The following is a 16,507-nucleotide window of genomic DNA, read 5'->3' as shown; positions in this document are numbered from 1 at the left end:
GTTTTGTATCGTAGGCTGGTTCTAGTTATTTATGGGTGGTACACAAAAATAAAGGGACTCCTCACGTAGCTGTTTTGGGGCTGTTTCAAACGATTTAAGGATGAAATGATGACGAAAATGTGCCAAAAAATGACAGTAAATGTCAATATCAGACAGATGTCTCATATCCAGAATTGTTCTGTTGCGCCGCCCTGAAATTTCCGCCCTGGATGCCTTTAGAAAAACATATCAATGATATGATCTTAGCAGCTTCGCAATGTCAGAGCTGAAAGGGAAGAATTCTGTTGGACGTGAGAGTAAAAAGCTTAGAAAAGTTACTTTGGATAATGTAATCACCCGACGGTACAGTTCCCGTGATTATCTGCATGTTATATGTCGTGAGGGCGAGTTTGTGTGTGTATACCTGGGAACTAGCGTGCGTACAGGTGACCGCTGGGTCTTTTGAACCGCCCCGCCGGTAGCTTTGTATTCAGCTAGCCGCCTCTGTAGCAGGCTTATAGAACTGGGGGTTTGGTGATCTTCGCTGTTTTCTTAGTCTCTACCAGACTAACTACGCTGGCTGTATATAGGAGAATATTTGCCAGGGGAGTTTGACCGCCTTGGGGTTTGACTATGCCGCGGAGAACGAAACTACCTCCCCGCGGCCGGACTCCCTTGGCCAATTTGATTATCTTTTTTGCCGAATTCTACGATCCGTATTCCCGTAGAAAGGCCTGGTGGAGGCTACTGTTTTCTGATTAGTCCAGTTCTAAAAACGGGGGTAATTCAACCAGGCCGGCTATGTTGTTCATATGCAATAAGAAAATAGCACATAAAAGCTCCCAAAGACCCTGAAGACCCCCAAAACCCCCAGTTTTTGGCATGCTATGGAGGCTAGTATTCAGTCTTGTATTTCACATCCCCAGCGATACAATTCTCTACCTGGCATTTGTTTCCATTTCAAAATCGCCCTTGCGTAGTGACGACACGGAAAACGGTTCGAGTAGCATTTAAAACACGCCTGAGGCAAAGGTTTTATTGTTCAATTTCCGAATAATAGATCAATGCAAGTAAAAACATGTCCACAAACATCCAAGATATTATGCAATAAGATAAAAGCAAAAGAAACAAGACAAAGTAAATGTATTGATGACTGGAGTGAAACACTTGATGTTACAAATTTGGATAAGAAATTGTTATGGAAAAATTTAGTAGTAAATATTAAAGAAAACAAATTGAAAGAATTCAACTTCAAGCTATTGCATAATATTCTTCCATGTAGAGTGAAACTGAACCAATGGAAAATTAGGAATCAAGCTGGTGAAGTATATAGTCCAATGTGCTCACTATGTAATGTTAAGGAAACCTACATTCATATGTTTGTTAATTGCAAAAGGTTGGGGAGCTACTGGCAAAATGTTGAAAATAGATTGACCATTTATCATGGCACTAGAATTAAGCTAAACAATTTGTCAATTTTTTTTGGAATGGATCAAAATTTTGGAAGTCTTAGATACAAATATCATTCTGGCGATCACTGTAGCAAAATTTGTCATTTACAAATCCTGGCTGGAATCTAAAGATAAGGATAGCATTCAACACAACCTATTTTATTTCTTTGTAACTGAGATGTCCTTTAGACATCTATAATTCTGTTCAGTGCATTGTATGTTGTGTATATGTGTATATTTTGTAAATATTTTGTGGCTTGGTCAATAAAGTTTTTGAAAAAAAAAAACATGTCCACCTATCTTTTAAGGTCAATAATACAGTGTTCGCATGCTGCCTTAGGGAGGGGGCGTGGCCACTACTCTACATAGAAACACTCTGCGTCCGCTTTTGTTTTACTAGCTAATCTCTTTGAAGGTACTAAACTATAGAGAAAATGTTAACTATTGCCTCTCGATGTAATTAGGGCTAAAAATTCTCTCCACGCAGAAATTTAGGCTTCGTTTTAGAGTACTGATATATTTTTTCGGGTGGCAAATTGAAACTGCCTGGCCAATACGGTCTTGCAGTAACTGAAAAATCTGCTTGAAGATTGAGCTAAAACTGTAAAACAGACAGAGTCGGCATCGTCACATCAGACAGCAACAACGCACGGCTCAACTTTTATTTACGTATCTGTGTTAAGAATGGATTTGGTTTTTAGTGCCAAAAATGTTGCTCGTAGCGGAGGTGTTAAAAGCCACACCGACTGAGTGTTACTGGCGCGCACTGAAAAACAGCTTGAGAAAATGTACGTAGTGAAAATAAAGATAATTGTAGAGGTAAGATAATAGGTGGGGACACTACAAATGTGGATCACCCTGATTGAATACATGTTGCTTTGAGATGAAGATTGAAAAGGCAGTTTGACTATTTCATGTAGAACGTGCGTCTGTCCATATTGACAGTGCACTTGAGGTCATTTTCCTCGCGTGCGAGTTTCTAAAATGATGATATTGCCTCCGAGTCAATGCGCGAACCGCTTCAGTGAGCAGGAACAAGCAGCGCAGTGCCAACAAAGATGTGGGTGTGCGCTGCGCGCTTGGCTAAGGGCCACTGACTGAGAACACGTTAAGTACATGCCGGTAACTAGAGGTCTTGACAAAATTATCCTGTGTAAGTATAGTTTCGTGTAAATGGTTTCATGAGAAAAAAAAAGACAAGAAGTATTTAACAATTGGTGACGCCAGTCCCAGTTAGTGGGGTAGACTTTTGAAAAGGCCACCTCTAGGGCAGTGCTACTACCTTGTAGGGGGGGGGGGGTACAAAAGTAAGCAGAGCTACCTTGTCGAACCACATCCCACGCTCCTTCTGTGCCTTTTCTCAGATTCACCACCGCTACAGAATAGAAATGAAGTTTAAGGTCGTGACAGTGCCTCCAGAACGTGTAGCGCATTACGGTCACGGTCATGGCGGCCGCCCTGTTGGAAAGTTATCTTCGAAACGGCATTGTGTACTGACTCGAACCGCATTTTGTGACTTGTAAATGGCAAGGCTCGATGGCAAGGTCTCGGTTAGAGGCTTTTAATTATTTTCTTTCTAGTCTAGGAAGTAGCGTAGGTTCTATTTTTGTGGTGCAACCAGGCAGATGTCCATACGTCAACGTCAAAAGTACTGAGAAGTGACGGAGATAAGTATGGCTTCACACTGTGCCGGTATTCAGACGGACACTGGGCTCAATGGAGCACGGGAGTACACTTCATGAATTCTCAGTTACTGAGTCTTTGTTGTGGCGGAATCCTTGGCACACCACATCAGTCGGAGTCCTCATGCATCTTTCCACACACAGTAGCGTCAGCCTAGAGACGCGGCACCCCGTGATCTCACCGTTAACCGATCACTCCGCGCGGCCCACTCAGTCACTCAGACACACAGCCTCTCTGCACGCGAAACGTTCGCCTAGCTGGGAGCAACTCTCGAAAAACGCATTTTCCGTAGAACGGAGTGATTCGACGAGAGACGGTGTTACCACCTCTGACGGACGCAAACGAAAATCGCGTTGCCATGGTAGTGTGATTGGTATCTGCACCAATCGAAGCCAGTCTTTCCCAATCTTTTTATCACCCGACCTAAAAGTGGGCCAGCAGGATGAGTCGTGTTAGCGGCACCACCACCACTCTCTCTCACACCGTCTCCGCGCAGAGACCAGGACCCCGCCCCGCAGCCACTTCTACTCCGACCAAGAAGAGAGTGTCAGGCTCGCCCAGAAGCATGACTGACGCCATCTACTCGGCGCGTTTCAGCACTTCCCCGGCGATGTCTAACTACAACTCCGCCACCAAGACGCTGACCACGACGTACCGCCTGGGCGGGGGAGGCACCAACAACCGGACGTCCCTAACCGGCAGCCGACCGTCGGCTCCCGTCACCACCATGCGCCGCACCACCATCGCCGCCTCCCGCCCCAGCGCCACCACCATCAGCGGGGCCATCGCCACCTCCAACGCCCTGCAGATCGCCGAGAACCACGCCTTGCGCGTGCAGGAAAAGGAGGAGATGCAGACGCTGAACCAGCGCCTGGCCGGCTACATCGACAAGGTGCGCTTCCTGGAGACCCGCAACGAAGAGCTGGAGATCGAGGTCCGCTCCCTGCAGGCCGGCCACCAGAACTTTCACCAGATGAAAGAGATGTTCGAACAGGAGATCCGCGAACTCCGCCGCGCCATCGACACGCTCTCCAACGAGAAGGCCATCGTGGAGGTCGACAGGGGCAACCTGGAGGAAGAACTGGACCATACCAGGCACCAGTAAGTAACCCGTCTTCTCATGGATGGTTTGTCACGAGTATGGTACATACTCGTATATAGGTATTCCTTATGTTGTGTTGGTGAAGGTTAGACATCCAGGTAAACAATACTCCTAGACAATTCAAACTATACTAGTACTAGTACTGGATACATTCCACCACTCTTCTTCAGCGTCACTAATAATTATTGAAACGTCCTGAATTTATTTCCATGATTTATCCAGTAGTAGAGTTTGAATTTTCGGAGTACCTTTTGTTGTGTATTTAAGAATCTTGGCGGCAATGTTTATTGTGTATGATCTTATTTCAATCCATGTATGTCCCAGAGGAAGTACGTTGAGCTTTCTTTTTTCGTGGACGGTAGTACAATGAAGACCTTTATGAATGTGTGCCCCCAATGCTGTACAAATTGCTTGCTGTGTTCAAAAACCCACCATATTGTATACCTGCTGTGTAATGCGATGCAACACACATTGTTTGAGGAATGTATAATTGATTTTGAGGATCAAGACATAAAGGCCAGAGACGGGTGTCCTTTCTAACTCATTCACTGCTCCATCTTTTCTATTGTTCGCTCCGAGAGATGGATCGATATTATGCACAAACACAATGGACGGTCACTTATGCGTTTGATTGATATGTTTTAGCGAAGTGAATGTATCGGTATAACCACATCTGGGACATACCTACAATCTACATCGCAATGATTCGTGTACTTGCTGTGCACGATAATTAACTTGCAAGGCTTTTATATATTGTCTGTAAGTCGAAATGCCAGCGATGTTGTTTCTTACCCTACCACCGTCCTCCCCGTTTGAAATCGGATATGCCTTTCTTCCAAAGACCTCTGTGGCGTAGATTTTTGTTTTTGTCTCTTTCAGTCGGGTCTTGCGGCCATGACATATTCCCTGACCTGACAAAGTCAACAGACAGATAGACTCTGCCAACGATATTTGTTCCCTTTCCCATGCAAATGTGATCTCTGTACTTTGAAGTCTGGGAAAAGAGTCAACAAGTCAGCCATCGGCGGCGGTTGTTTGACGTTTTGTTAACAGAGACTGAACTCCGCAAATCATCTCCCTGTAGGAAGAACAACTGAACACACTTAGTGGACCATGGAGTGTATTCATAGTATATTCCTGGGTAGTATTTTATCCCATTTGTTCCTCAAAGCACTCTGGAACTCTCAACAAGAAAAACTACGTCAGGACTGCCCGTCTTGTATGAAAACACATGAAACGATTGAAAGAAAATAGAAGAATAATAGGCCGATATATTTTTCCAATTTTTACAGCGACCAAACAGTGAAACATAAAGTTGTCTGTCTAGTGTTCATTTTATCATTAAAAGTACGATTATTACGGGTTGTTAACACCAAAGTACCATCAAATTACTCGCAGATGGCTTTTTAACTACGGCTGTAACAAAGGTAATGTTGTACCTAGCCTGTTATTAGATGGGGAAGTTCCACAGCTTTCGCCCGAAGCTGGGGCGTTCACAACGGTTAGGGGTCAGCCTGACACAATCCACGAGGCACCTCGCGTCTCTCTGTCCGACACAAGGTGTGGTTTGGCACGTCGAGGTGTCCGGATCGCCGCACACTTTGCTCCAATTAAGCCCCTGTCACACATTCACGGATTTGGGCCGCCTGAACGCCCCAACCTAGGTCGGCGAATTCGGTTATTATCTTAGCCTGAGTGTCAGCCTTGTTAGCTTTCGTCCGCTCCCCAAGATCCGCTCCCCGTTGGCGGCTATTACTATTTGGCTTCACCAGCCAAATGTTTCAAAACGTTCGGGGGTTGGTCGGGAGGTCCGATCATGTTTGGCTGTAAGCTAGCAGAACACCAAACGACCATTCGTCAACAGTCTTCTTGGCGTGTTCGGGGATCAACTTTGACTCAAATTTAACTCAACTTCGTTTCCATATAGAAACTTAGACGTGGCCTAAATCTGGTCAGGGTGCTCCCAAACCAGGTCGGCTGGTGTTCGGGAACAGATTCCGGGGAAAGTCGTGAATGTGTGACACGTGCGGGGCTTTATCTCCGTCCTTTGCGATTTTTACTGATTCTTGAAGTTTTATTACAAGCTGAAATAATGAATGTTTTTCGTGTGAACTGTAGATCCGACAGGAAATGTTGAAAGGGAATAAATTGCGACAAACTTTTCAAAAGTACGGCAGGAACTTTTACAAATTTTCCACACGTTTTAAGATCACTTGGAGGGACTTTCCTCTTAAGACGTGTGTCCTTTGTTGCTTTCTGAAGTCAAGTGGTTTCTGACTGCAGGACTTGAAGAGAAGATCTTATGAACATAAAAGACTTTCTCCGAAGTCTACATATACGGACGACATATCTCCTATTTTGGTTCATCACAGATGGTGCAGTTGTTAGTTTCGCTACACGTCTATAATCATAGTCATTACGTCAACTGTCCAGGTCTTTTTTTTCTTCCTGTGGGTCTTCACTGAGTTCATTGACTGCTAGTGAGAAATAGGTCAGGTCATTGTACTCATTTGCCAAATCGTGCTAATTTGTATTTACGACTACAAATCGTGTTAAAGGTGTAGAAATTATAGAGAATATGGGAGGATAATTCTCCTGTAGGTGACTGTAATGTGCGCTGTGTACATGTACCCTGGGGCTGGTCCACCTGCCAGTGTGGTCCGTGTCCAGTAAACATGTCACTGTGAGAGCGAGTACCGCCATGGGAGTCATTCCACTCGTGTCATCACTACAATAATTACTATGTAGGTGTCTCATTAGCAAATAGCGCTGATTTTCTGTGTTAACAAGCAACTTGACAGAACACAGGTGTTCTCTGTGTAGATTTGCCCGATTGAACAACTTCGCGAGCATTGTCATACTCGTATACATGTCATACTCGTATACATGTCATACTCGTATACATGTCATACTCGTATACATGTCATACTCGTATACATGTCATACTCGTATACATGTCATACTCGTATACATGTCTGATACTCGTATACATGTCATACTCGTATACATGTCATACTCGTATACATGAGAACAGGACCCACATTGTACTCACCGCAGTAAAGAGTACAGCATGTATGGACCCAGTGTACGGAAAAAATTATCTCTCTCGAGGTTACTCTATTTTCAAAAACCTCGTCAATAGACTATTTAAACAGAGGTCATTTGGATACAGTAATGATTGTCCTAGAAATAAGAGGGGGAAGAGCGTTGGTTGTTTTGCTAATTAGTAAGTTTTAAGAAAGTTGCAGTCGCCCTGACTCTCAAAGTAAGTAAGTACAGGGGTATTTAAATGGTTTTATTGTCCAAACAGATGCAGAATTGATGCAGCGTATTGATGCAGCGTATGGCATAATAATCAATACAAATCACAACAATTAAATAATACACGACACACACATTTACTCCACAATTTTTTTTTTGAATTTTCGCAAGGGTCTGTGCGGCTGCCATTCGGCGCCACAAGGTGACCTCAATACGACTTTCCCCCAACCGAAGTTAGGTACCCATTCACACCTGGGTGGAGTGAGGAGAGTCGTGTAAAGTGCCTTTCCCAAGGGCACACCGTTCAGACATGTCCCAGGTACAACTCAGGATCGAACCCGGATCTCCCCGCTTCATAGTCTAATGCTCTACCACTACGCCATCCGACGGGTCCTTTCTGGTTTGAGTGATTCAGACCTTCCAGTCGTCCGATCTTACGCAGCTTGTACTTTCTGTACACAACCGATGTGTTACGCCTATATAAAGGCGGTTTACTGGTCACGCGAAACAAACAAAATTCCTAAGGCCACAGCAAATTTTATGGATGACATCCTCCACAGACTCCAAATCTAATGCGAGCGGGCGAAAAAAAACAAGGAGGGTCGAAAAAACAAGGTTCCTACATTTTAAAATTTTGACTCAATCATTGTACATTATCAAATGGTTTTGATTCAGTGGGAACATAACATATATACAGACAGCATCACATTTCACTGCATCAAAGTAAGAACAAAACATTAAATCAGAGCCTTTTCTTGTCCCCTCTCTTCATAGTTATCTGCCATCCACCTTCCGGCATGGCAACAGACATCTTTGCCCATTTTCGGCATGGTGACCACTTTCAGAAGGCAACAAAATTTCTCGTTTTTTTTTTCCCAAATCAGGGGAAAATTAATGCGCGCGTTGATGTCATCCATAAAAATTACTTGTTGTGGCCTAAAACTGATTCTCTTCCGCACGTCCAGGTTGGAGGAGGAGAAGCGGCTTCGTCAGGATCTCGAGTCGGAGTTAAACAGGACCAGAAAGGTAACCGACTAGTGGGTTCAAAAAATGTACTGCTAGAATTTATAACAACGCTAAGTTATATACAACATGCGTGGATGTGTATTCATTGGTTAACAACGGTAAACAACATTTTAAAGCTGTATTAGGACGATACCAGTAAATTTTCTGGTCATTTCTTTACAAAGTTAGTGGAATCAACTCTCCATTGCAAATAATAAAATAAGTGCCATTCAGGAAGTGAAGGTGCCAAAATATGACGCCTGTGTTTAAAAGCTAGAAACACAGCTGTCAGCCATGATTATTATTTTCAATGTGAGATAATCGCACAAATATGTTGAAAAGTGGAAGTGAATTACAATCACACGAATATCTTTTGAGACATTGGCGCTGTTACATAATGCCCCTTTAAAGCAATATTTCAACACATCCCGGCAAAGCAATACCTTTTTACTATATTTACCTTAAGGTTGACAATATTGATAAAATACTCGTAAAACCCCTCCTAATACATGTTTGTGTATCTTTTAATGAGAAGTTTAATTGCAAATTCATGACCGAAGGCTAACTGCAAGTTACAAAGTGAACATTGAAACAGAGTATGAAATAACTTCAAAATGTACATAATGAAATCTAATTGTCTAAAATTATTGCTATGTCTAAAACTTTGTCTGAAGGGTTTTACTTTATTGCATACAAACGTTTTTTTTTCCTGAAAATTTTCCCGAAGGAACTGAATAAGGTGGATCTGGCCAGGCAAGACATGGAGACGAGGTTAAAAACAGCGCTTCAAGACCTGGACTTCTCCAAGGACATCCACCAGCAGGTACTGACTGTGATTGACATGTTGGGGGGGGGGGGGGCACTAAAACGATTGTCAATGTTCTGGTGATTTTTAGATGTAGTATATGTAAGTTGAATCAACCTTCTTGCCTCACAGAAATCAGTATAATAATGATAATATCATACTGATAGCATACTGATTTCTGTGAGGCAAGAAGAGGTTACATTTGCCGTCTCAGAACACAACCAGAGGGCCAAATATCTAATAATTTCGAGGTCTCATCAAGACCTACCCACCTACCAAATATCAAGACAATACATCTAAGATACGTCGATGAAGGTTAGACATCCAGGTAATACGATATGCCAAAAAACAGTTACTCAAGCAACTGGATATGATTTTGAAAACGTCAGACGTTTCAGCTAGTATCCACTAGCTTTCGTCAGTGACTGAGAGACCAGAGGGGAAAGCAGGTTTATATACACAACCTGTTGATTGATATGCAAATAAAGTGAAGACAAATTTTTGGAACATCTAAGCTTTCTCGAGTTATTATGTTTTGTCGTGCCATGATGCAAATTAAAACACGGTCGGTAATCGCTAAAATATGTGCTGTTGGACACATTATAGGAGCGGAACAAAGGCACCAACTATGTACATACATACTCTGTAGTGGTGACAATAGACAGACACCGTCAACAGATCTAGAACGTGTCTGGTGTCACGCCACGTCTCGTTTTGGGATGAAATATTACAGAGAAAGGAATGTCAGGTACATCGAGGGTAATACTAGGAGTGCGCCAGCCGTATGAAAAGAAGGAAGGGGGGGGGGTGAGTTAAGTCCAAAACCATGGTCCTCTCTTGTTTCACCGACTGGGTGAAGAAAGAGAGGACCGTGACACACATCCCAAGAATGTACGTTTTTGATCGTGCCATGTTACAACGCTGCCTATCCTTTTCTCTTGTAACTGCAGGAGATCGAGGCGCTCCGTAAGCAGCTGGAGGAGCAGAAGGCGGTGGTGCAGATCGACAGCGGCCGCAGCATCTATGACGAAATGGCTATGGCGATGGCCAACATGAAGAAGCAGTACGAAGCCCTGGCCAAGAAGACCAAGGACGAGTCTGAGCAGTGGTATCAGTCCAAGGTACGATGTTTACGGTTTTATTACAGTGGTACCAGTCCAAGGTACGATGTTAACGGTTTTATTCGTGTCGGAAAGCTAACGAGGCTTTTAATTACAAACTCCCGTTGGCGCGTCGTACGTATACAGTCGTGGGACTTTCAAGCAGGTTATGACACAACCAGCCGCCGATATTAGGATCTAAGACAGCCTTTCGGTAACAAGACAGTTGACTTTGGGGTGACACATGCACGATTATCCCAAGAATGCCCTCAACTTGCGATCGGGCCCTTAGGTTTGTTTATCCTTACTTATGACAGGCGATTAGCAGTAACTAGCAATGATTGAAAAAGCCACGTGCACAGTGCAGCAGAGGGATTCTTGGATAGCATCTGATCAACGATCATGTTAAGATAGTGACATTAACATAATCTCAAAAGAAGTCCTCGCAAGCTTAATGATATTGAAGACGAACAACATTTTATTTTGAATTGTACACTATATAACGATAAACGCACAAAGCTGTTCAACCTTCTCTCCGCCTGCTCAGCAGAATTTGTTACATTTCATGCTATAGATAAATTTAATTTCGCTGCACTTTTCTTGTGTCAATTTAAGTTCTCTGTATCTCATGTGTTGCCCCTCTCTCCCCAGCTGCGTGACATCACAGAGAAGTGTGACCGTGCGGAGGACGCGCTGCGCCTGGCCAGGCAGGAGGCTCTGGAGAACAAACGTCAAGTTCACGTCCTCACCAGCGAGGTGGACACGGCCAGGAGCAAGGTCAGGACAGCAATCTGACTAGGAAACCCAGTCTCTGCCAGGATCCAGAGGCGGCTGGAAAGAGTAGAAATTGCTAAAAGACAGATAACGTGTTTGGGAGTTGGTCATGTTATCTGTCTTTTTGCCAATTTCTACTCTCCAGTCGCTCCTGAAGCCTGATAAAGGCTATAGAAAACCTGTACATCAGTGAATTCATATGGAGTAAATGCTCATTTACTGCACGCCGTGCACGGTATTTCAAAGTGGTGTTTAAATCACGCTGCGCTCACTCGGCGGTTCAGTCGGTGGTTATAGGAAATGACCAGGACTTACGACACCTTGATTATGACTGTATCGCTGTTACACTCCGCAATAACATTATTACATATTCATTTCCATTCCATTTGTTCGTCATCGTCGAACTAGTAATGTTTACCTCCGGGTACGGACTTGTTTGGGCGGTTGAGCTGTGGGTTTGTGTATCTGTAATTTTCTGGACAAAGAATGTTGATAGCACGTGTTGGGTGGTAGATTGACAGGCAGAATGACAACTGACCAACGTCTCAAAAGTCAATGCAAGATTTTTTTATTTCTTTTACCGAGTCCGTTAACGTTCTTTTGTTTCACCAGAACGCCATTTTGGAGAAGAGTAACCGTGAGTTGGAGAGCAGGTCCACCGGCGATGTAGACCAGCTGACCTCCGTGGTGCGCAGTCTGGAGGACGAGCTGAAGCAGATCAAGGACGAGATGGCGAAACAGGTGCAGGACTACAACGAACTGATGAACGTCAAGCTGGCCCTGGACGTGGAGATTCAGGCCTACAGGAAACTACTGGAGGGCGAGGAGACACGGTAGGACTATTGGTGCTTTCTTTATTGCGGGCTATTCCCGTTATTACTCCGTGAAGGAGGTATCCCTCCCTCCTGCAGGAGTATTGTGGTCAGTCAATCCATTTAATCCTTCTCAAGTTATCGTGTTTACAGATACAAGCACACACAAACACACACACACACACACACACACACACACACACACGAACGCCTACGAAAACATAACCTTCTTGGCGAAGGTAAATATCTGATAAGTTTGAAGTGTTCGGCTAAAAATTCATGGTGTTTTCCGTTCATGGTGCTGGAACCAAGCTTAACTATAGATGTGTTTTATTTTTGTTTACCCTGTAGAATGGACACTTCCCGCCTGAACTACTCCCGGAACAGGTCGTCGATGATTGTGGACGATCTTGACGACAGTAAGGAGGACCTGAAGCTGGAGGAGACCGGGGTGATCCGCATGACTGTGCAGAGTGAGAACATCGCCGGGCTGCTCAAGGTACGTTTGGGATGATCTACACTGAGTCGATACGTGACTTTTGTAATTTTGTCTTGCTTAAGAGATGCGTTACATTTCACAACCACGTTCCGACCTACTCCCGAACACCAGGAAACCACCAGGCAACAATGGCCTAACCTCCTGTCCACACCCTAATGTTTGAAACGTTTGAAATATTCAGCTGGTTGAGAAGTTCGGCTAGTGTTCAGGAAGCCATAATCTGCTGTGTGTGTCTCATTTCAAACCTCCTTGGTGTGACAGGGGCTTTAGAAATTGTTAGTATTTTCTGTTGTTTCAGGGCCGCACGTTTTTCCTGTCCTTCCGTGACTCTGAGGACGTCCTGGAGATGCAGAACGGCTCGGATGGACCTCAAGTCGTCCTGGCCGCGAAGAAGTCTCCTCGCAGGTTCTTACATTTTATATCTAGCTTTAAAGGAACACCGAAACAAGAATTCGGAGATCTCAGACCTCCATGACATATTTAGATCTTGTGTGATGGTGACTGTGTTCTCTTCACCATGGTGTCTACATGTCTTTCATCAGCTGTCAGCTGTCAAGGAGGCCTAGGTCATACAACGAAAAAGAAACAGCGAGCGCTACCAGATGCAGATGTGATTAATGACTTAATGACTGAACCCAAACACTGATATCCATTATAACACAGACATGCACAAGGACACACACGGAACGGAAAGGACCACCAAGCATGTATATGAGAGAATGCTTCCGAGTTATGTGTATGAAATATTGACTCAGAAATAGATGTGGTCTAATGTTGAATTCTGTACTCCCTCCAGTGACAGCCAGCTGTGGTCCTACACCGACGGTCTCCTGGCGAACAGACAGAACGGACAGGTGCTGCACCTCCCTGATGCGTCGGCAGGGAGCGCTGTGAAGGTGGCCAAGAAAACGGGCAAGCAAGATCAGAAGTGGATTGTAAGTAAACCCCTCCTTGCCCCGCTAACTCACACATAAACGTAACGTAACATACACTTGACTGAGGTGGAATCATACAGATCGCCAGCAGCAAAGTAGAACTTTCACAATACCTTAATTCATCGTGATTACAACTCCTAGTGACCCTCCTATCCTGGTCCCTTAACCCAGGGTCATGGGAGCACTGTATGGTGGAGTGTCTTATATTTTGACCACTTGGTACTTTCCTGCTGTAGATCCGAGGAGACGGGTACATCCTGTCGGACCCTGACGAGCTGGCCATGGACGTGTCTGACGGGAAACTCGTGGTTCAGAACAAGAAGAAGGACGGTCAGGACTGGGACGTGGAGATCTACGAGACCGTGTAGCGTATATAACGTTCCAAACCTACCGCACTAACCAACTAACCACAGGCCGGGTGTTCATGGACGTCTGACACGGATTTAAAGGCATCTAATGTCATTTCAGGGCGGCGAAACAAAACATATTCTGGATGAGGAAATATGTCTGATATTGACATTTACTTCCCATTCTGCATATTTTACTTGAAGCATTTGAAATAGCGCCAAAACATGCGACAACTATGTTTCGGGTACCACCCATAAATAGCTAGAACCAGCCTACATACGAAAAGCAAGTAACTGTTTTCCGTCAGCGATATCACATTTTTCCTCATAGATATCAGTCTGCTTTGGAATAAGGTTGATTCAACTTACTACCTTAAAAGAATGGCCGCAACACAACTTACTACATTACTACATTAAAAGAATTGACTCGGAAAATCCAGTTTTGCTGCTCTGAAATTGTATTGGATGCGTTCAATGGACGTTTGACGGGAATGTAATGCACAGCACCTTTGACGTACGTAACAGGACGGTTCAGCGTGGTATAAAGAACCTTGAGACGGGAGCAACTACCATTTTCCTTTAGTTAAATGTGACCGAAGTACATTAAAACTTTTGTTCTGAGAGAATAAAAGTTCTGTACACCTCAACCCACCCACCGGTGTAACACACTTCGGCACATTTTGTTGCTAAAGAGTAAAACACTGTCCTACAAAATGATATCACACTTACTTCATTAAAATTTCGGCACATTTTCTGGTTACAAGAATTGATGTAAAATTAAAACTAAAAGCAAAAAAAAATCTTATTACGCAAAACCAAGTTATTTTGGACATTGATCATTTGTCAATATCATATCATATTTTTGTTGCCAATCAAAAAATTTTCAAATAGATCGACCTGAAAGAAATGGGATGGCCATTCCCTTCAAAATTTGTAAAAAGCTGTGAAGAATTATAAGAAAATGAATTATAAAGAAAATGTAGGTGAGTATCGGTGAAACAAGTGGCTGTATAAACTGTCCACTGTGTCTTGTTTCAGACGAGAAACGGTTCAACAACTTGTACGTGCTGGCCTCGACATCAACGTCTAACACGGTGCTAATACTGACCCGCCGGTGCTACCACTTCTACTGTTACTCCTTCTACTACTACTGCTACTATAACTTCAACATCAGTACCTTCGCTACCTGTGAACACTCTAACTCTTAATACTCACCAGTAATCATTAACAGTGGTCAAAGCGGGATGCAAAGACCATGTGGTGTCGGTGGTTTCGACAAGGCGTGGACACGTTTTTACACGGTCGGTGGAGGGACACTCATCATCACGATTGTTGTCGGTACGATGGAACATTGGCCCCGCTCCGCTCGTTTTCCAGGGGCTCCAAGTCGCCTTTCTTGATGAACGGGACGGGCGGGAACACTTGGCACAAAGAGAGCATCACAGCCGCCGAGGAGATGGAGAGTCTTCAGAACGACATTGACATGTACGAATCTAGGGTGTAAAAATCAACCAAGGGGTCGTCTACCCTTGTGTGAAATGTCCTCAAAGTCAACAAAAGGGGTCTTCTACCCTTTCTATCATTTATGGAAAGTAGTTATGTAGGGGGCAAATATTATTGGTGAGGTATGAAGACTTTTGAATTCAATAACGTTAGCACGTGGCAGGGGTAAGGTCTGTATTTCACACTTTCCAAAAACAATTATCTATTGAGGATATTTAGAAGGCATGATATTTGAAACATTTGCCCACATTGGAAATTGTTACGTTCATTAGTTAAAACAAGTCACAGCAGATGAATTTGCAAAGACCGATTAAGATACAAGTTGCTCAGAGACATGAAGATGTGATTTGATGATCATACTCCATAAACTTACTGTCAAAGGTTCATTTATTATCAGTCACCAAGTCATCTTACTGAATTGTACTTGATGACGTTTGTACAAGGTTCGCATGGCGTGGTGTGTTTTCAAAAGAGATACCAGTAGTCACAAGCTGTTGAGAGGACAGGCAGGTTTTGGTGTTTTAAGTTGGACCTGGTTTCCAGTGGATATAGAGCTGTAGGTTGGGAGGGGTGGTGGATTATACTCGGAAGTTCTTATCGAGTAGATGTAGATGTATCAGGGTTAACGGTGTGATATGTTGTGCTTTTTTCTTTATAAGACAGTAAGGAGACGAGTGGAGAAGAATATTTCATACGTATGATATACGTAGTATAGATGCATGAAGACAAGTTTGCATGAAGGAGTGCACGTTTTAGCAATGACGTTTGTCCATTTTGATGTCGATATTCAGTATTTAATTCAGCATTCTTAAAATCCAAGACAGGCGCTCATCGTGATCATCTCGTAAGTTCTCGCGAGATAAAGCAATACCATGAAATCCAAACATCAGGTGGATCTCACCATAAATGGCCGTGTATCTCGTATCTCAACACATTTGGATGTTATCATAACGATGTCTTCTCGAATATTCAGTCATATATTTTCTGCTGCGATTTGTTGCCTAATACTACAGAAAAGGTTGAGTGATTTTTACAATAGATTGGCTGATGTAGAGATCACAATAAGACTACAATTGATACCAGATAATTGTAAAGCAAGGTGCTAATGTTTTTCCGGTGGTCTTTACATATTTTGCTTCTGTTTGGTATTTTCTTGTGCTAACGGATGATACGGTATATTAAAGGTGGCCAGAGGAAAAATAAGGACTGTCTCTCTTTATTGTGAAATTAGCTTCTCTGAAAGACTGTCTC

General features: G+C 43.5%; 1 protein-coding gene across 3 annotated transcripts; it reads left to right on the top strand.

Moving 5' to 3' along the window:
• Positions 1-3,351: 3,351 nt before the first annotated feature.
• LOC109485156 (glial fibrillary acidic protein-like) lies at positions 3,352-16,446 on the top strand. 3 transcript variants are annotated; one of them, XM_019788593.1, is made up of 11 exons: positions 3,352-4,214; positions 8,442-8,502; positions 9,209-9,304; positions 10,237-10,407; positions 11,038-11,163; positions 11,773-11,993; positions 12,324-12,471; positions 12,770-12,876; positions 13,268-13,406; positions 13,643-13,770; positions 15,131-16,446. In XM_019788593.1, exons 1-11 carry the CDS (start codon positions 3,556-3,558, stop codon positions 15,255-15,257), a joined length of 1,983 nt encoding a protein of 660 aa, XP_019644152.1. In that variant the 5' UTR covers positions 3,352-3,555; the 3' UTR covers positions 15,258-16,446. The 3 variants fall into 3 exon arrangements, with proteins under 3 accessions (XP_019644152.1, XP_019644154.1, XP_019644153.1); XM_019788595.1 differs by having other exon boundaries at positions 13,643-13,775; positions 14,792-15,237; XM_019788594.1 differs by having other exon boundaries at positions 13,643-13,775; positions 15,131-15,232.
• The last annotated feature ends 61 nt before the right edge of the window (positions 16,447-16,507 follow it).

The sequence above is a fragment of the Branchiostoma belcheri genome, unplaced genomic scaffold (genome assembly GCF_001625305.1).
Source record: "Branchiostoma belcheri isolate BF01 breed outbred unplaced genomic scaffold, Haploidv18h27 scaffold73, whole genome shotgun sequence".
Lineage (NCBI taxonomy): Eukaryota > Metazoa > Chordata > Leptocardii > Amphioxiformes > Branchiostomatidae > Branchiostoma > Branchiostoma belcheri.
This window is presented reverse-complemented; position numbering and strand designations above follow the sequence as displayed.

Bases quoted from the DNA above. Each gene is read 5' to 3' on its own strand.
- LOC109485156 (XM_019788593.1), top strand. From the start codon at position 3,556: ATGAGTCGTGTTAGCGGCACCACCACCACTCTCTCTCACACCGTCTCC. The intron at 8,503-9,208 runs GTAACCGACTAG...ATTTTCCCGAAG, and splicing joins AGTTAAACAGGACCAGAAAG to GAACTGAATAAGGTGGATCT. The intron at 11,164-11,772 runs GTCAGGACAGCA...TTGTTTCACCAG, and splicing joins TGGACACGGCCAGGAGCAAG to AACGCCATTTTGGAGAAGAG.